At 42.9% G+C, this 21,019-nt stretch overlaps 1 protein-coding gene across 1 annotated transcript in view; it reads left to right on the forward strand.

Annotated features, from left to right (window-relative positions):
* Positions 1-5,113: 5,113 nt before the first annotated feature.
* LOC126234927 (sialin-like) overlaps positions 5,114-21,019 on the forward strand; it is a 191,376-nt gene continuing 175,470 nt past the window's right edge. The window contains exon 1 of the mRNA XM_049943667.1: positions 5,114-5,141. Coding sequence (XP_049799624.1) covers positions 5,129-5,141 — 13 coding nt within the window. The 5' untranslated portion in view covers positions 5,114-5,128. The remainder of the gene's footprint in view (positions 5,142-21,019) is intronic.

The raw sequence follows: 21,019 nt of genomic DNA on the forward strand, positions 1-21,019 counted from the left end.
AACGTATGCCTGCGAGAGTGGAAGCTGTCATCAAAGCTAAGGGTGTGCCAAAACCATTTCGAATTCCAGCATTACCGGTGGAGGGCGCCACGAACTTGTGAGTCATTTTCAGCCAGATGCCCGGATACTTCTGATCACATAGTGTATATTGATGAGCCAAAATATTAAGATCACCAACTTAATAGGTTATTTGTCCGTCTTTGAAACGAAATACGTCACTGATTCTGCATATAAGGAATCCGACAGTTTGTTGGCAGGTCATGTAATTCGCGTAAATAGCGGGTCGCTGATTTTCACAAGTGATGATGGCGCCTAACAACGACCCTGATGGGCTGCATGGGATCTACATTAGGCTAATTTGGTTGCCATCAACGTGAGTTCACTATAATGTTCCTCAAACCACTGTAGCAGGGTTCTGGCTCCGAGACACTGACAATTATACTGCTGAAAGATGACACCGTCGTCTGGGAGGATTTCAAACATGAAGGGATGTAGGTGGGTCGCAGCTGTCAGCATGTCTTCGATTACCACCACAGGTTCCATGCAACCGTAGGAGAATGTCTCCCATAGCATAATACTGCTCCAACCAGCCTGCGTCCTTGGCGCGCAGCACGTTTCGAGCCGCCGTTCACCTCGATGAAGGTGTTCGTGGACACGACCATCAACCTAGTATAGCAAAAATGTGGTTCATCCGATGAACCGACACGTTTCCATTGATCAACAGTCGAATCCCGATGGTCCCACGCCCACTGCAGTCGTTGATCAACATGTGAACACGTAGTAGGGGTGGTCTGCTGCGGAGCTTCATGTTCAACTATGTACGATGAACGGTGTGCTACGAAACACATGTGCGTGCACTAGTTTTGTGCTCTTTCGGAGTCGATGGTACCCTACTTTATAGAGCAGACGAGCCTCCGCACCCACTTTCTGTGAATAGTCGTGGACGTCGAACCATTTAGGGCCTAATGGTAGTGTCACTGTCCTTCTACCTCTTTCCTTAGATGTTCACGACAGTAGCAAATGAACATTCGATCAGTTCGCCGTTTCCGAGATACTCGTTCACAGGCTCTGCGTAATAATAATCTGCCCTTTGCCAATGCCACATATCTCAATGGATTTCCCCATTTTCAGCCCATATCTTCGCTAGGATGAACTCCCGTCCGTGTCTGCACCGAATACGTACTTTAGTTAGAGCATCACGTGCCCGCAACGTCACCAGGCGGCCTCAAACGTCGCGGTGGGCAGTGGTCATAATACACTACTGGCCATTAAAATTGATACACCACGAAGATGACGTGCTACAGACGCACAATTTAACCGACAGGAAGAAGATGCTGTGATATGCAAATGATTAGCTTTTCAGAGCATTCACACAAGATTGGCGCGGGTGGCGACACCTACAACGTGCTGACACAGGCAAAGTTTCCAACCGATTTCTCATACACAAACAGCAGTTGACCGGCGTTGCCTGGTGAAACTTTGTTGTGAAGCCTCGTGTAAGGAGGAGAAATGCGTAGCATCACGTTTCCGACTTTGATAAAGGTCGGATTGTAACCTATCGCGATTACAGTTTATCGTATCGCGACATTGCCGCTCGCGTTGATCGAGATCCAATGACTGTTAGCAGAATATGGAATCGGTGGGTTCTGGAGGGTAATATGGAACGCCGTGCTGGATCCCAACGGCCTCGTATCACTAACAGTCGAGATGACAGGCGTCTTATCCGCATGGCTGTAACGGATCGTGCAGCCACGTATCGCTCCCTGAGTCAACAGATAGGGACGTTTGCAAGACAATAACCAACTGCACGAACAGTTCGACGACGTTTGCAGCAGGATCGACAATCAGCTCGGAGACCATGGCTGCGGTTACCATTGACGCTGCATCACAGGCAGGAGCGCTTGCGACGGTGTACTCAACGATGTGCACGACGGCAAAACGTCATTTTTTCGGATGAATCCAGGTTCTGTTTACAGCATCATGATGGTCGCATCCGTGTTTGGCGACATCGCGGTGAACGCTCATTGGAAGCGTGTATTCGTCATCGCCATACTGGCGTATCACCCGGCGTGATGGTATGGGGTGGAATTGGTTACACGTCTCGGTCATCTCTTGTTCGCATTGACGGCACTTTGAACAGTGAACGTCACACCTCAGATGTGTTACGACCCGTGGCACTACCCTTCATTCGATCCGCGCGAAACCCTACATTTCGATTTCGGCAGGATAATGCACTACCGCATGTTGCAGTTCCTGTACGGGCCTTTCTGGATACAGAAAATGTTCGACTGCTGCCCTGGCCAGCACATTCTCCAGATCTCTCACCAATAGAAAACGTCTGGTCAATGGTGGCTGAGCAACTGGCTCGTCACAATACGCCAGTCACTACTCTTGATGAACTGTGGTATCGTGTTGAAGCTGCATGGGCAGCCTTACCTGTACACGCCATCCAAGCTCTGTTTGACTCAATGCGCAGGCGTAGCAAGGCCGTTATTACGGCCAGAGGTGGTTGTTCTGGGTACTGGTTTCTCAGGATCTATGCACCCAAATTGCGTGAAATGTTATCACATGTCAGTTCTAGTATAATATATTTGTCCAATGAATACCCGTTTATCATCTGCATTTCTTCTTGGTGTAGCAATTTTAATGGCCAGTAGTGTATTTTGGCTTATCAGTGTATTTTGGAATATTTAGTATTTACTCAGTGTACGTGATTCGACGTCATTACAACACCGATCTGCGCCACATGGAAAATAAGTTAGAATTATGCGATATTGTATACCAGCACGTAGCTGCTTCATTAGAATACAAAACAAAAAATTATAGATTAAAACTGCAGAAATCAGCACTAATAAAATTATACCGAAGTGTTGCAAAGTACGCGCGCAAGGCAGCAGTGCAGAACCTACCAACCAGATTAAAACTTCGTGACGGAATGAGACTCGATCCCGGAAACTACCATATCGCAGGCAGTGTTCTTACTGGTTCCATCCAGTCACATCGCACCCCCTGCCCTCAGAATATCGCTTCTACAAGTTTCTCTCCCCTACTAGTTTCTGGGATCGAGTACCAGTCCGGCACACAGTTTTAATCTGCCACGAAGTCGCTGTATTGTCGAAAGCTGACATGTTGAGAACCGTGGCTGTAGTACAGTTATAAGGTTTATTTAAGCAGCCACCAGATAAAAGTATTATTTAAAAATTCTTTTTAACTGAAATCATTATCGGTTACGGATTTATTACAAATCGACCTTCAGACGGCTCTTGCGGACTTCCTTGCTATCTTGCTGGAGCCTTGTTTTATGCTCGCTTCTGGTTTGGTGCACTAAGATAAATAAAAAGGATTTTGTTCACGTTCGGTTAACTCAAGATTTTTTTCTTTTTTTTTTTTGGTCTTCAGAGAAATATTCGTGGAATGGTTTTAAAGTCAATAATATCGAAAAAGTGGCGAAAACTTTGGTGATGTACATGTACATCGGACGAATTCCTCTTGTATTTGTGTTATGCGTTTTAAAGTTTCTGCTTTTTTCTCGTTCACTGTGCGAGTGCTGTTTCATTCCCTAGAAACTGCTTTAACACACACCATTCTACGCTTTATGGCAGCACAAACCCACTCAACATTTAGAAGACGTGGCCCAGTTTCACATGCATAACAAAAACAATAGTTTCAAAGATGTTAGAGTACGAAAGATGTTAAGTTGCAGATGCTGTGTAGAAAGTACTGGCATATTAAAATAGTTTTTTTCCAAACCGATAATGTTAATTTAAAAGTCGGAAAGAAAAGCAAAATTATACGCAATAAGTTCTAATATGGCGTTCTATTGAATGACTAATATCACGTATACAAATATTATATATAAAAAATGGAAAGTTCATAGGCGATAACAGTGTAATGTGATGTAATGTGTGTTACACTCTGAACAGATAAGATCTTTGTACACTGAATATAACAAGCACCGAACATGGGCATCAAAGATGACCAACACTGTCCAAAAAACGTGAGGACAATAAAACATTTTTTTTCTTATGTGTTATAGTGATAAACTGGGTACAAACATCGAATCTGAAGTTCTATAATACTAGCATAAACTGTATTATGATATTTTTTACACCGATTATCCAGCTGTAATGTAAATGATACGCTATGTCTTTAGTACACTGAACAGAATCAACGTTGAACATGGGCATTAGATGACAGGCACTGTCTGCAATATGTCCTTTTTGTTACAATGACAAAAATGAATTTGAACATCGAATCTAAAACTGCATCCTACATTCTAATTGGTAATATGAAATATTTTACTGACTGGCCAGAAGTTTCCAATGGATGAAACAGCATTCACATAGGGCACGTGCAACATTGTGGAAACTTTAAAATGCATAACGCAAGTACAGGACGTGTTCATCGCACAGAAATATAAACCACGTAAGTTTTCGCCACATTTATTAACTTTAAAATCATTTCATGAGTATTTCTGTGTAGGTTAAAAAGAAAAAAAATCTCTCGTATGTTTAGCGAATAATGAACAAAACGCTTTTTTTGTCTTATTGCACCAAATCAGAGACGAGTACAAATCGAGACCACAGTAGGAGAGCATGGAAAGCTGTAAAAAGTCGTCTGAAGGCGGATTTGTAATAAACCCAAAAATGGTAAAAGTCCATGTTAAATAAATTATTTTAAATCATACATGTAGTCGCTTGCCGCTTAAATGATAAAGCTTTACCACGAAGTCCCAAAGCCGCGAACGTTTCGCTGCAGAGTAGAAGATCCATTCTTGCTGCAATTCTAGATGGCAACTATTGGTTGATGATGAACCTCAGTCTCCTTCGTTGATTTCTTTGTAACGCTTACACATATTTTACACTCGGCAGTGCAGTTTAGCGCGCCAAAGTCACTACTTCAGCTGCCCCCCGCTTCCAGCCACCATTCAACAGCCGAGGTGCCACCTGCACATTTCTCTGGTATCATGCAGACGATAACAAATTATGCAGGCGGTTCCACTGCGCAGCCAGTGGATAGTCTAATGAACAAATTAGGGCTTGCGAAGCAGGCGATAAGATACTGCTTTGTTCTACACTTCAGTAAATGTCAAGAGAGCCACTGGTAGCTCAAGCCGAGGACAACGAACATGTCTCTCAAAGGTAAGAAGGCTGTAATTTGCGTCTTCTGTTCAAAACAGCTGTCTAGCGTCTTACAATTAAGCCTCCTTGCTTTTAGTCTTACACGGAAAGTATACTTCTAAAGCTTCACCGAGTTTGCTCAGTTTTCACAGAGTTGTCGTACATACTTAGAAGATGTAACAATCGCTTCTATAAAGTCGTTACGAGAAAACAAAGTTGAGTATTTTATGAGTCTCTTGAATAACGGACAAGAGCGTCAGCCGCAGAATAATGGCATTAGCGCGGACGGCTAAAATTCGAGTTTCGTCATCTCTTTTAGGCTTCCGTACCTCAATCGGTATAAACGGAACCATTATCGGATCGCTTTGTTGGCCGCCTGTGTGTCTCTCTGACTGTTGGAAACTCTTCTTCTCAGGAAAGGGTACGCGTTGATATTAACGTTACATACTGTGATCTGTATTCCCTTGGCGATGTGAAACATTGAAGCTGTTATGTCAATGCAGTCAAAAGATACGGCTATTTGTGTCACATACTTTAATAAGCGCGGACTTACTGAAACTTCCCGACAGATTAAAACTGTGTGCCGGACCGAGACTCGAACTCGGGACCTTTGCCTTTCGCGGGCGAGTGCTCTACCAACTGAATTACCCAAGCAGGACTCACGATCCGCCCTCACAGCTTCATTACTGCCAGTACATCGTCTCCTACCTTCCATAATTCACCGAGGCTCCTCTACGAACCTTGCAGAACTATCACTCCTGGAAGGAAGGATATTGCGGAGACATGGCTTAGCCACAGCGTAGGGGATGTTTCCGGAATGAAATTTTCACTCTGCAGTGGACTGTGTGTTGATATGAAACTTCCTGACAGATTAAAACTGTGTGCCGGACCGAGACTCGAACTGGGTAGCTCAGTTGGTAGAGCACTTGCCCGCAAAAGGCAAAGGTCCCGAGTTCGAATCTCGGTCCGGCACACAGTTTTAATCTGTCAGGAAGTTTCATATCAGCGCACACTCCACTGCAGAGTGAAAATTTCATTACGCAGACTTACTCATAAAAACAAATGGCGTATTTCTCGTGGGCCTAGAATAATGAAATTTACCAAAAGGAAAGTTTCACAGTACAACGAAAAAAGAAAATCACCCTTGGAAACTAGCAGCGTTCGCAGTAGGCTTTGGATGGAGTTCGTCAGGCGTAAACGTGACCAGAAGTTGGCAGCAGTGTGAAACAATACTCATCCGACCAAATGACATCCCTCCATAGCTCCAAACTCCAGGTCTCAGGTCTTCAGCATCAAGGTTTTTTTTTTTTTTGGGGGGGGGGGGGGGAATTCCAGCTCGCCCTGCTCCCCCTTCGCGCTGTTCTGGTGCTGACAGGGTTCGCGAGTGCTACATTCAGTTCTGCAGTGCCTGTTACAAGCGTCTTCCTCCTATTTTTCCTCACAGTCCTCTTCATTGACTGTTTTTCGCAATCACTCAACTCATATTCGTCCGCATTGTGAATTTGCGGATGATGTTTTTCCGCTATCCCGGCATGCGGTACGTATCTTCGATAGGGTGCCTTTTAAACACCAGGCTGATCGGCTACCTTGGTTACCGGTCCACATACGAAACGAGCACCAACAATTTTCCCACCTTAGAATTCACCTTGCTGTGGCGTAATCCACGCACAACTACACATAACGCTGCTCTACCTACGATTGACACTAGCAATGTACTGAAGGCATTGCACAGAAGCCGTTCGTGGTCAAATACAACAGCGTAACCTGCAGACTTGGCCAGCACCTGCATTTATGTTGAAACATGCATTTCCCGTCGCGTTTCAATTTTTTGTTCAACCCCTGTTCTTCTCGACCTGCCGCAGCTGACTAGTTCTCCACTGGATGAAGGCCGCACCTACCAAAAAATACATCGTTCTTGTGCTCTACAGACAGGAGTTTGGCTCACCACTTTCTGTGCAAAACTAATATATTACAACAGTAATCAAACAAAGAAATGTTTTAATGCACTCACGTTAAATGATAACAAAATGTCATTAAATATAGTTTAAGCAATTTCTTATGTATGTATGACATACGTAAACAGCTAACACATGCGACTAACCACTTTTAAATCACCACGGTTTTTTACATACATCAGAAAAAGTTTTACATTACCTCGGTTCCGAGAGTTCCGGAACCGTACAGGAAATTGGAATAGAGATCAACATAAACATAATTTCCGCCCTTTTTATTGCGCTTGAAAGCCACACATTGCATGTTGTACCACCATACGGCGAGACATTCAGAGGTGGTGGCCCAGATTGCTGTACACAACGGTACCTCTAATACCCAGCAGCATTTCCTCTTGCTTTGATGTATACCTGTATTCGTCGTGGCATACTATCCACAAGTTCATAAAGGCACTATTGGTCCAAATTGTCCCACTCCTCAACGGCGATTCGGCGTAGATCCCTCAGAGTGGTTGGTGGATCACATGGTCCACAAACAGCCCTTTCCAATCTATCCCAGGCATGTTCGATAGGGTTCATGTCTGGAGAACATGCTGGCCACTCTACTCGAGCGATGTCGTTAGCCTGAAGGAAATCATTCACAAGATGTGCACGATGGGGGCGCGAATTGTCGTCCACGAAGACGAATGCCTCGCCGATATGCTGCCGATATTGTTGCACCATCGGTTGGAGGAAGGCTTCACATATCGTACAGCCATTACGGCGCCTCCCATGACCACCAGGGGCGTAAGTCGGCCCCACATAATGCCACCCCAAAACAGCAAGGAACCTCCACCTTGCTGCACTCGCTGGACAGTGTGTCTAAGGCGTTCAGGCTGACCGGGTTGCCTCCAAACATGTCTCCGACTATTGTCTGGTTGAAGGCATATAGGACACTCGTCGGTGAAGAGAACGTGATGCCAATCGTGAGCGGTCCATTCGGTATGTTGTTGGGCCAATCTGTACCGCACTGCATGATGTCGTGATTGCAAAGATGTACCTCGCCGTGGACGTCGGGAGTGAAGTTGCGCATAAGACAGCCTATTGCGAACAGTTTGAGTCGTAACACGACGTCCTGTGGCTGCACGAAAAGCATTATTCAGCATGAAACTTCCTGTGCCTAAGCCATGTCTCCGCAATATTCTTTCTTTCAAGAGTGCTAGTTCTGCAAGGTTCGCAGGAGAGCTTGTGTAAAGTTTGGAAGGTAGGAGACGAGGTACTGGCAGAAGTAAAGCTGTGAGGACGGGGCGTGAGTCGTGCTTGGGTAGCTCAGTTGGTAGGGCACTTGCCCGCAAAAGGCAAAGGTCCCGAGTTCGAGTCTCGGTCCGGCACACAGTTTTAATCTGCCAGGAAGTTTCATATCAGCGCACACTCCTCTGTAGAGTGAAAATTTCATTCATTATTCAGCATGGTGGCGTTGCTGTCAGGGTTCCTCCGAAACACTATCCGTAGGTAGCGGTCATCCACTGCAGTAGTAGCCCTTGGGCTCGTGAGCGAGGCATGTCATCGACAGTTCCTGTTACTCTGTATCTCCTCCATGTCAGAACAACATCGCTTTGGTTCACTCCGAGACGCCTGGACTCTTCCCTTGTTGAGAGTCCTTCCTGGCACAATGTAACAATGTGGACACGATCGAACCGTGGTATTGATCTTCTAGGCATGGTTGAACGACAGACAACACGAGCCGATTACCTCCTTCCTGGTGGAATAACTGGAACTGTCGGACCCCGTCCGTGTAATAGGCGCAGCTCATGCATGGTTGGCCGCGCCGCTGTGGCCGAGCCGTTCTTGGCGCTTCAATCCGGAACCGCGCGACTGCTACGGTCGCAGGTTCGATTCCTGCCTTGAGCATGGATGTGTGTGATGTCCTTAGGTTAGGTTTAAGTAGTTCCATGTTCTAGGGGATTGATGGCCTCAGATGTTAAGTCCCATAGTGCTCAGAGCCATTTGAACCATTTTTTTAAGCATGGTTGTTTACATCTTTGGGCGGGTTTAGTGACATCTCTGAACACTGAAAGGGACTGTGTGTGCGATACAATATTCACAGTCATCGTCTACCCTCAGGAGTTCTGGGAACCGGGGTGATGCAAAACTTTCTTTGATGTGTTTGTATCAGTTTAATCAATATTTAAATGAAATTACTGCAGATATAGTAAAATATTCGTTAAATAACTAAACAAGTATGACAAGGTAAGAGATGTTAAAGCTGCATTCAGTTGCTGTGTTATAGTGGAGGGTATAACGTCCTACCAAACATTTGCGTAATGAGAAGGATATAAAACGTAATACATCAGTATATAAAATAAATACAGATATACGACTTTCATGGATGACAGCTGCAGTGCAATGCTATCATTTAAGACATTGTTTGTTGAAATTGCATGAAGCATTTACATGTTGTTAATCCGAAAGTTCACTGTGATAATATTTAGTTACTGTCAACATTAATTTCTGTACTTTTTAAGTTATTGAAATTATTATTGTTTCACTGGAGGCACCTTATTTTTCTGAGATCGCAGATGCATTCAGATTTACATTGTCATGTAACTGTCATTTCTCTATAAAATTTCTAAGAGCTGTAAGCAGCCACATTTCCAGACAGTTTGACACTGTTTGTTCCGGTGTATCGTCTGTTCTTCAACTAAGCGAGCAACCACCGTTCAAATTCATTGCACTGGGGATTTTCCCATTTCTGCCGTGCTGACCGCCTTTGTACCCGGGCAGGACCATACCGGTCACTTTGCTGGTTCAACTTTGACATGCTCTGTGTCTGGGGACACCGGCTAACTTTCAGCTCCACAAACAAATTCATCTCACCTCGTGCATATTCTAGGTGAAATAACTCGCCTACATACGCTTAAAGTTACAATCGAAGAAAACGGTTTATTCACATACACTCAACATGGGTTTAGAAAACATCGTTTTTGTGAAACACAACTAGCTCTTTATTCACATGAAGTGTTGAGTGCTATTGACAAGGGATTTCAGATTGATTCCGTATTTCTGGATTTCCGGAAGGCTTTTGACACTGTACTACACAAGTGGCTTGTAGTGAAATTCCGTGCTTATGGAATATCGTCTCAGTTAAGTGACTGGATTTGTGATTTCCTGTCAGAGAGGTCACAGTTAGTAGTAACTGACGAAAAGTCATCGAGGAAAACAGAAGTGATTTCCGGCGTTCCCCAGGGTAGTGTTTTAGACCCTTTAGACCCTTACTTATCTATATAAACGATTTGCGATACAATCTGAGCAACCGTCTTAGGTTGTTTGCAGATGATGCTGTCGTTTATCGACTAATAAAGTCATCAGAAGATCAAAAGAAATGGCAAGACGTTTTAGAAAAGATTTCTGAAAGGTGCGAACATTGGCAGTTGATCCTAAATAACGAAAAGTCAACCACATGAGTGCTAAAAGGAATCCGTTAAACTTCGGCTACGCGATAAATCAATCTAATCTAAAGGCCGTAAATTCAACTAAATACCTAGGAATTACAATTACGAACAACCTAAATTGGAAGGAGCACGTAGAAAACGTTGTGGGGAAGGCTAAGCAAAGACTGAGTTTTGTTGGTAGGACACTTCGAAAGTGTAACAGATCTACTGAAGAGACTGCCTACACTACGCTTGTCCGTCCTCTTTCAGAATATTGCTGCGCGGTGTGGGATCCTTACCAGATAGGATTGATGGGGTACTTCGAAAAAGTTCAAAGATGGGTAGTACGTTTTGTATTATCGCGAAATATGGGAGAGAGTGGCAATGAAATGATGCAGGATTTGGGCTGGACATCATTAAAACAAAGGCGTTTTACGTTGCGACGGAATCTTCTGACGAAGTTCCAATCACCAACTTTCTCCTCCGAATGCGAAAATATTTTGTTGACACCGACCTACATAGGGAGAAACGATCACCACGATAAAATAATGGAAAGCAGAGCTCGTACGGAAAGATACAGGTGTTAGTTCTTTCCGCTTACTATATGAGATTGGAATAATAGAGAATTGTGAAGGTGGTTCGATGATTCCTCTTCCAAGCACTTAAATGTGATTTGCAGAGTATCCACGTAGATGGAGATGTAGATGAACTGGAATCTCATTTAATGGACTAGAACTGTCTTAGTGATAAGTCTCCATCAGTGACCAGGAAAGACGCCTCTAGACATGCCACGGACAGCGGTAATATGCCGACCTGACCGTCACCCACCTTATGGCTCGACAGCCAGGAGTGATGGTCTGGGGTGCCAAATTGTCTTCATAGTAGGATGCCTTTGGTTGTCATCCGCAACGACCTTACAGTGCAGCAGTGCATCAACGATATTCTATGGCCTGTTTTGTTACCCTTCATGGCAAGTCATCCTGGACTTACGTTTCAGCAAGATAATGTCCACCTACACACGACGAAAGTTTCTACTGCTTGTCTTCGTGCTGCCAAACCCTGACTTGGCCAGTAAGTCGCTGGATCTTTCCCTAACTGATAACATTTAGAGCATTATGGACAGGGCTCTCGAACTAGCTCAGGATTTTGGCGATCTAACGCTGCAGTTGGACACAATTTGGCACAATATCCTTGAGGAGGACATCCAACAACTCTATGAATAATGCCAAGCCGAATATCTGCCTGCGTAAGGGTCAAGGTGAACCAACGTGAATGGACTTGCTCAATTTGTGAAGCTCTTTACCTTGAATAAATCATCCAATTTTTCTGAAATTGTAACATGCATTTGTCTGTAAATGGACATCACATCTACCAATTTTCGTCCAACTCAGATAATTCCCTCGGGGTGCGTCTCTTTTCTTTTTTTTGCCTTAGAGTATATCTCATGCCTTCAAGGTAAACACAAGAGATCTTTTACAAAAATGTTTTCAGTCAAAGCACATGCACCACTAGAAGAGGTCATACTTTATGCCGTTGTGTCAGACTCTAATGACATAACAGAAAAGTCTTGCTGCGCGAGTTTCATGGACAATTTTTTCTTGTGCTTTTCCGAACAAGTTAAAAAACCGAAACATGCGTAATATTATCGCCTTTTGAACTAGCATTGGATAATTTTGTTATTGTATTTTCAAATACAGTCGTGTGTAAAATTTAAATTTTAAGTACATTAATACATAATTTACTGATTTGTTGATTTTCATAATCTCTTCACTCTCGGCTGTTAATTGTTGCCTGTGCTCCCTCACGAATTTTCTTCCTCAAGTAACTGCTGATTGATTTCATGCATGTAACTTGTGGAGAATTTTAACAGGCGATTGATCAAAAACTGGATACCTTTCTCGATTCAAAAGATCCTCAAAGCAATAACGTATAGTATGCCGTCAATATCTGAAAAAAAAAATCTTGTTTCCTTTCGTTTGTGAAGTTTCGACGATCTTCCAGAATATTTTTGTAGTTGCCACAGTTGCTAATACGAACCTAATCTTAGCTCCTGAGTAGGAAATCGTTTATTTTCCAAATAAAATGGCTCTGAGCACCATGGGACTCAACTGCTGTGGTCATCAGTCCCCTAGAACTTAGAACTACTTAAACCTAACTAACCTAAGGACATCACACACATCCATGCCCGAGGCAGGATTCGAACCTGCGACCGTAGCAGTCGCACGGTTCCGGACTGCGCGCCTAGAACCGCGAGACCACCGCGGCCGGCTTTTCCAAATAAATCTTCACTTTACACACCCGCAAATTAAAAAAAAAACTGTTAATGTTAGTAGGACATATTATAGTTTATTTCCAATTATTTCATGCTAGTCATACTCACACAAATGTGTATAATTTTCTGTAAACGAATGCCAACCAAGACTTGCAGCTGCTCGACTAAGAGCTTCCTTCGAAAGTGAATGACGATTAGGTTTGTCTACACCGGGTCGCAATCAAGTTCCGTAATCCGTACTTCTGTTGAGCTTGCCCTGGGCTCTCTCACCGCGCTCTCGCCCAACTAACGTGATGTGTTCTGGGACACATTCAGTTAAGGAAATCGATGTAAACAACTTGTCTACATAAGATAACTATCAATTTATCATGCAGGGGTAATACTTGGGTGAATTTGATATTTTTTCGTGAAATTTACCTGAAATCCGTATGGCACACAATTAGATAAAAGATGACGATGAACTAGTAAGAATGAGCAGTTCCTAAAAATTAACAATCACTAATGAACTATTTTTCTTAAGACACACAACCAATGGACTGTTTTGTCGTTTATTTAAGCACAAAAATTTAAGTACATGTCTTTAACACATATTGCAGGACACTTAATACGTTGTCAAGCTCAAAGTTGGCCGTAAATTAAGAAAAATATTGGCTCCCCACGAAATTCCAAATGTAAAAATCATAATCTTGTAGCTGTTCAGTATATAATAGTAGGAGCACGTCATATTCAGTAAAAACAAGCCTACGTAGGTAAATAAAAGATGAGTACATGTCCTTAAAACGTTGTTTTCACTAATATGACGAGCTCCCTCTAGTAATTACTGATCTGTTACAATATGGCGATTTTACATCTGGCATTTCGTGGAAAGTCAATATTTTTTTTAAATTTATGGCCAACTTTGAGCTTAAAACTTCCTGGCAGAATAAAACTATGTGCTAGACCGAGACTCGAACTCGGGACCTTTGCCTTTCGCGGGCAAGTGCTCTACCATCTGAGCTACCCAAGCACGACTCACGCCCCGTCCTCACAGCTTTACTTCTGCCAGTATCTCGTCTCCTACCTTCCAAACCTTACAGAAGCTCTCCTGCGAACCTTGCAGAACTAGCACTCCTGAAAGAAAGGCTATTGCGGAGACATGGCTTAGCCACAGCCTGGGGGACGTTTCCAGAATGAGATTTTCACTCTGCAGCGGAGTGCGCGCTGATATGAAACTTCCTGGCAGATTAAAACTGTGTACCGGACCGAGACTCGAACTTGGGACCTTTGCCTTTCGCGGGCAAGTGCTCTACCATCTGGCAGAAGTAAAGCTGTGAGGACGGGGCGTGAGTCGTGGTTGGGTAGCTCAGATGGTAGAGCACTTGCCCGCGAAAGGCAAAGGTCCCGAGTTCGAGTCTCGGTCCGGCACACAGTTTTAATCTGCCAGGAAGTTTCATATCAGCGCACACTCCGCCGCAGAGTGAAAATCTCATTCTGTAAACTTTGAGCTTGATAACATGTTAAGTGCCCTGCAATATATGTTTAAGAGATAAAATCAGATACTTGGAAATGGCATGAAAGGTCGAAACCTGGGTTGCACTCAAATAAACAACAAAACAGTCAAATCAAAAATTGTTTATCAATTAACTTGTTCTCGAACACGATCGTCTTTGCTTCTTTCAAATACTTGTTGATGCTGATGTAAATTACTCCGTAAGTTGCGAGTTTAGCGCCTATAAACTGCATGTTATGCGACAAACCCGTTCAAATGCTTTCTTTCTCGGCATAGTTGCCTGTGTACTGTTTAATATTTCAGATCGGTCAGCATCTGTCACGTTTCTATTGTTAATAAACGAAGAAATGACATTTTTTAACAGATGTATTTGGAAATAGAGAAACGTTAACAGTCTTATCTGACTACAGTAGACTGAGAACAAGAAGTGAAACTAGAGCTAGCTTCCTGTATTTTTAACATATCACGGCTTTCTTTAAGGTCTTCAAAGCGTGATTCCTGTTTTGATATTTTTCTTTGAAAAAACGATTTAAGTGATGCTTTCTAAGGTCTTTTCTGAGCTATTAGCTCGATGATAGTTCCTAAAAAATAAGTAATAAACAAGTGAAATGTTAGGTCTTGAAATGTTGTGGCTTCGCAGACCTAAAACACTAATAAATACCGAGTGGTAAAGTAAAAGAATGAAAGTGGTCTAAGTAAGATTATTTTCTATAATACACAGATTTTCTAATGCGTAATATGAAAAGTGAGAAATTACGTAGACTGAAATGTTTAAAAAGTCCACAGTCTATCTTTGGTAATACTCCAGAAGGTTCGAAAAAAGCACATCCCCGCAGTTTTTTTATTCATTACAACAAGATAAATATTAATTTTGAAGGTATTTGTATGGAAGTCAGTAGTTTTTTTTCTATGTTTGATTAGCTCCGTCATGTAAACTAGAGAGTGTGCTAGAGGTGTGCCGAGCTATGCTTCTATGCTTACACTTCTAGTTTGCAGGTTTTTTTTTAGGTTTATATGAAAAAGTTTGATTGCTGTGGCACTGTTCACACGTAACTCACTGTTTTTTTTTATTTAAAATCGAAAATCTAAGTGAATGTAGTGAATATTTAGCATTCCATTTCCTTTTCTTTCACACTCACGTTGTGGCGGACCAAGCAATTGACCCACGTCACACGTAAATGTTTTGGTCAAGTAGCCTCGCAGTTTCTTTCTTTGTACACTATGGGCAACTGCAGGCATGTGACGAGACCACACTATATAGCTTGTCCAACTTTCATTGAGGCAATGCCCCCTAGTGCTTTTGGTCAAGTAGCCTCGCAGTTTACAAAATAAGGGCCACTGCAGTCATGTAACGAGACCATACTGTACAGCTTATCATTGAGGCAATTCCCCCTAGTACTGCTCAGAATTCGTCGACAGAATTCGGATGTTTTCGTGACTCTTTGCTACCGGCATTGCCAAGCTACACGAGTTGACGTTACGTGAAACTGCACTAGCCTTTACACAGCGAACTGCTTGATCATGATCTGGGGATTAATTTAGTTTAATTTCGTATTCATAGCTACAAATAAGTACCGGAAGTGAAAATGAACGTAGTTGTGACGCGCTTTCACGTGACCTTGTCACTTCCTTGCGTCATTTCCATAACGGCAAGTGCTCAGATCGTAAAGTGTGCTGAAAATGTTGTCAGTACTGCGGGAGATTTTCCCCCACAACATCCCATTGAAGAAACTATACTGCTATTGGCTTATGCCAGAAACAGGTCCACCATAATGGTATTGAACAGTTTCCATTTTCTTTCACAATGTTATCATTTTTTGCTGTTTTCCGAATGAACACAATTTAAAAATGCTCTCAAAACTTCATGTTCTAAGACATAGTTTGTAAGTGTGGTATATCAGGGAAAGCGTCAGCAGCCCTTGAGATACGAATCGAAAGAAAAATTATATATTTAAGTAGACCAAACAACACGATGGGTTTTTTTGTGGTCTTCCCCTTCTCCTTCCGCCATAGAGCAAGCCGTGTGGTTATGATAATTAGAAGATGACAATTATTCAAATATGAAGAATAAACGTAAATTCGTTACGAACTACGGCGTGAACACACTTTATTCGACATGTAAACGTCGCGACTGATAATCGTATTTACATTATGACATGTTCGATATGCCTGCCATCATTGCCGATGATGTGGCGCAGACGAATAGCGAAATCCTGCATGGCCCGCTGGAATTCGGAACATCGATAGTGTCGATTACCTCCTGAATGGCTGTTATCAGCTCAGCAATGGTTTTGGGGTTATTGCTGTGCACCTTGTCTTTTTATAGCCCCACAAAAAGCAGTCGCATATGTTCAGATTCGGAGAATATGGCGGCCAATCGTGGCCCATGCCAGAGGCCACTGGTTACCCCAGAGCCAGAATGCAGTCCCCAAAGTGCTCCCGCAGGACATTAGACATTCTCCTGCTTTGATGGGGTTGAGCTCCGTCTTGCGTGAACATGAACTCTCGTCAAAATCAGGGTCACTTTGGATAATGGGGATGAAATCATCTTCCAAAACCTTCACGTACGTTCGGTGGTCACCGTGCCTCTAAGGAATATCGCGCCGATTATTCCGTGACTGGATATTGCCACCACTCAGTCACCCATTGAGGGCGAAGAGACTTCTGCATCGCAAAATGCTGTCAGTCCCTCAAACGCGCCAATTTTGCTTATTGACAAAACTAACCACATCACATGCGCATACTAATTCCTATCATGTCCAGTGGCCAACCGTGGAATTTGAACGTCCTAACGCAAACCATTCAGAAGTTATGACTATTTTATTTCATATAGTTCAACAATTGTCACCCTTTACATTCCTGTAATTGAGTAATGAAACATTTTCCGTGCCGGCTGCGGTGGCCGAGCGGTTCTAGGCGATTCAGTCCGCGGGTTCGAATCCTGCCTCGGGCATGGATGCATGTGATCTTAGGTTAGTTAGGTTTAAGTAGTTCTAAGTTCTAGGGTACTGATGACCTCAGATGTTAAGTCCCATAGTGCTCAGAGCTATTTTTGAACATTTTCCGTTCGTTTATGAACATAACTCTGTTTATTGAAGTACATATATTCTCCCATTTATGCTCTTAACACATTACTGGGTCTATCTTCTGGAACATTACCCTCATCTTAATGCATTTAAAAGGCCACCAGAAACAGATTATTTCTTATATTACTGCATGATACAAAAGCTGCATTTATTGTCATGTAAAGTTAACATAATTACATTAACACAGTTATTTAATAGCACTTCAGTCTACCAAAATATAAATAAAAAACCTTACCGTCAAATATCACCTCAGGTGAAATGGACAAACAACACACTCTCAGTAACGGTTAATACTGCAACTTCCTTCTTGCTATCACTGAGACGAAACGTGTCAAAAGTTCAACAGACTGTGTTGGTCGTTTAATCCTGAAGTAAATAAACGCAGTTTGGTTGCTGGTCACAGAAACTTTTCCCGAGGGAGAGGTGTCAAGACTTTAGAATTCCTATTTTTATATAAATGAGTCGGCCAGTTTCGAAACAATGCATGCTATAAAAACTTAGTTAAACTCTGAGGCGCTCTAAAGTCTGAAATATTAAATGTGTTCAAGTATTTCGTAGTCAATATCTTGCTTAAGTCATGTTTTAGTGATCTCAGGCGCAGAAGTTCCGCTCCTTGGATATCGATAGAAATCGATTAATTTGTCGGTGCTAAGTTATGCTTCGATCTCAGTGAAATGTGAGTTTCGGAAAAAGCAGGAAGAAGAACTTTGTCTTCTTGAAGAGGGACGTCAGAGCCGGAATGTTATCTGTCTGCGGCACAATCATGCCTCTTTAGACATACATATGTGCAGATAATTAGCAACTACGGTATAATTACAGAGGAAAGGAACAAGGTTATGTGAATGAATGTAAGTTATTTGTTTTTCACGTTGACACACACAACAGGAATTCGCCGCGAGTTGTTAGGTCATTAGAGTTGGCAGCAATCGTAAATGTAAGATAGTCAACACTATGTTTACTGGCATGTGCCGATAACAAGCCCAAAGCAGAGGCCCAACTTAACATCGCAACTTGCAGACACAGTGCCACTTATCGCTAGAAAAAAAAGACCTTCATGGATCGGGGGGGGGGGGGGGAGGGGGGAGGGACTGTTTCGACCTCTTGGGTAGTAGATGGCTCTGAGCACTATGCGACTTAACTTCTGAGATCATCAGTCACCTAGAACTTAGAACTAATTAAACCTAACTAACCTAAGGACATCACACACGTCCATACCCAAGGCAGGATTCGAACCTGGCTCCAGACTGCAGCACCTAGAATCGCACGGCCACTCTGGCCGGCTGAGTAGTAGAACCAAGTTCCATGTCACCCCACTCTCCCTTGTTGCCATATGTATCCAAGATGGCGGCGATGACGTCATCCAAGATGGCGACATGTAGACTTGGCAACAGTGCCTGATGTAATCCAAGATCAAGGTCGTGACATCATCTGATGTGTGTACTGTTATCCATGATGGCGGCTTTTGGTGGGAAAGTGCCACGCCCCCCCAGGCAGGAAGTTTGAATTTAGGCAGGAAATTGAATTATGAGCTTCTATGGGTCACCTGGCAGCCCCCGCCCCCATTTTCCGACTTTTTTGCATGATGATGCGTCATCCTCTTGGAAAATGGGTGGGGAGTTCGAATTTCGGGGGGAATGTTGCTCTAAGAGCTTTCTCCTGCAGTTGAGGGGAGTTAGTATGGTGTTACCCCCACTAGAGAAGGCTCATGATGTCATTCAATATCGAATATAATTTGTTTAAATTTATTATCTACCTACAGCAGTAGTGGCTTAGTGTGGTAATTTTGGAGGGAATTTTGATCTAAGAGCTTTCTCCTGCAGCTGAGTGGAGTTAGTAGGGTGTGGCCCCCACTAGAGACTGCTCATGATGTCATGCAGTTCGAATATAATTTGTTTAAATTTGTATAAATTTGTTTAAATTTACTATATACTTACAGCATTAGGGGCTTAGTGTGGTGTTACCACCACAAGAGGCTGAGATGTTAGAGCTTGTTGTGCTGTCAGTGATGGAAGGAGCATGTGTTCTATCTAAGAGCTATTGGTGTCAGACAGGGGGACTTTAATAGCTATATTGCATGCACTCCTCCGGCCGAGAACTGCACCCATAGACTCCTTCATGAAGAATTGAAGCGAACATTAATGCTTAAATATATGAAGAGGAAGAATACGGTTCTGCAGATAAATGTGTTGCATTGAAGATGCATTACGCAAATCCATAACCTTATGTCACACGATGAGTTAAAGTCACTCTGATTATATAATAGATGCCAAAAAGATTAAGTGAATATAATAGGATATTTCTGTGCTAACCGGGAACTAAGCTGTCGGTCGCAGAGCTGTCAAATACAGGGTGGTCCATTGATAGTGACCGGACCAAATATCTCACGAAATAAGCATCAAACGAAAAAGCTACAAAGAACGAAACTCGTCTAGCTTGAAGGGAGAAAGCAGATGGAGCTATGGTTGGCCCGCTAGATGGCACTGCCATAGGTCAAATGGATATCAATTGCGTTTTTTTAAATAGGAACCCCCATTTTATTACCAATTCGCGTCCTATGTAAAGAAATGTGAATGTCTTAGTTGGACCACTTTTTTCTCTTGGTGACAGACGGCGCTGTCATAGTCACAAACGTTGAAACGTCCCCTTTTAACAATTTTATACAACTGTGCTTCTTTAAACAATTATACAGGACTGTGCTTAACCTGACACACAATATTTTTTAGCGCAACGCAATCTGACTTTCAACACACAATATTTTGTTAGCGCAACGCAATCTGACTTTCAAAATTCTCTACAAGAGAATGGCCCTGACTAACATTAAACTATACGTCTCACAAATCACTTATCTCACCAAAAATCTTCGCTGCTCAAGCTATTGCAATACAGCGAGCGCCACTACTGCCAGCTAAATAAAAGATTCAAACTATGGAAGGCACTAACTACTGATAGGGATAGTTAGCAAATGAAAGATATTAATAGAGAACAAACAATGTATTTACCTTGATATCATCATATATATATCAGTTCATGACAAATTACAAAACTCCGCCATCTCTCTCCCCACATCCATCACTGCTGGCGGCTCACCTCCAACTGCCCAGCGCTACGCGCTGTTCACAGCCAGCTGCCTAACACTACAATGGTTGAGTATTACAACAATGCAAAGCAGCCACAGACTGCACACGGCACAGCCGGTGATTTTCATACTGAGGTGGCGTTATCAATAAAAAAAACCTAAACAGCCTACTTACAACGTAAGTACATGGTATCACGTAACGTTCCGCCGGTGCCGACGGTATTTGCTTCGTGATACATTACACGTGTTACATGGACCGCTAACCAATTGCGGAAAAGGTCGATGTCATGTTGAAGTATGGCTATTGTGATCAAAATGCCCAACGGGCGTGTGCTATGTATGCTGCACGGTATCATGGACGACATCATCCAAGTGTCCAGACCATTCGCCGAATAGTTTCGTTATTTAAGGAAACAGGAAGTGTTCAGCCACATGTGAATAGTCAACCACGACCTGCAACAAAAGATGATGCCCAAGTAGGTGTTTTAGCTGCTGCCGCGGCTAACCCGCACATCAGTAGCAGGAAAATTGCGTGAGAATCGGGAATCTCAAAAAAGTCGGTGTTGAGAATGCTACATCAACATCAATTGCACCCGTACTATATTTCTATGCACCTG

Source organism: Schistocerca nitens, chromosome 2 (assembly GCF_023898315.1).
Source record: "Schistocerca nitens isolate TAMUIC-IGC-003100 chromosome 2, iqSchNite1.1, whole genome shotgun sequence".
Taxonomy (NCBI): domain Eukaryota; kingdom Metazoa; phylum Arthropoda; class Insecta; order Orthoptera; family Acrididae; genus Schistocerca; species Schistocerca nitens.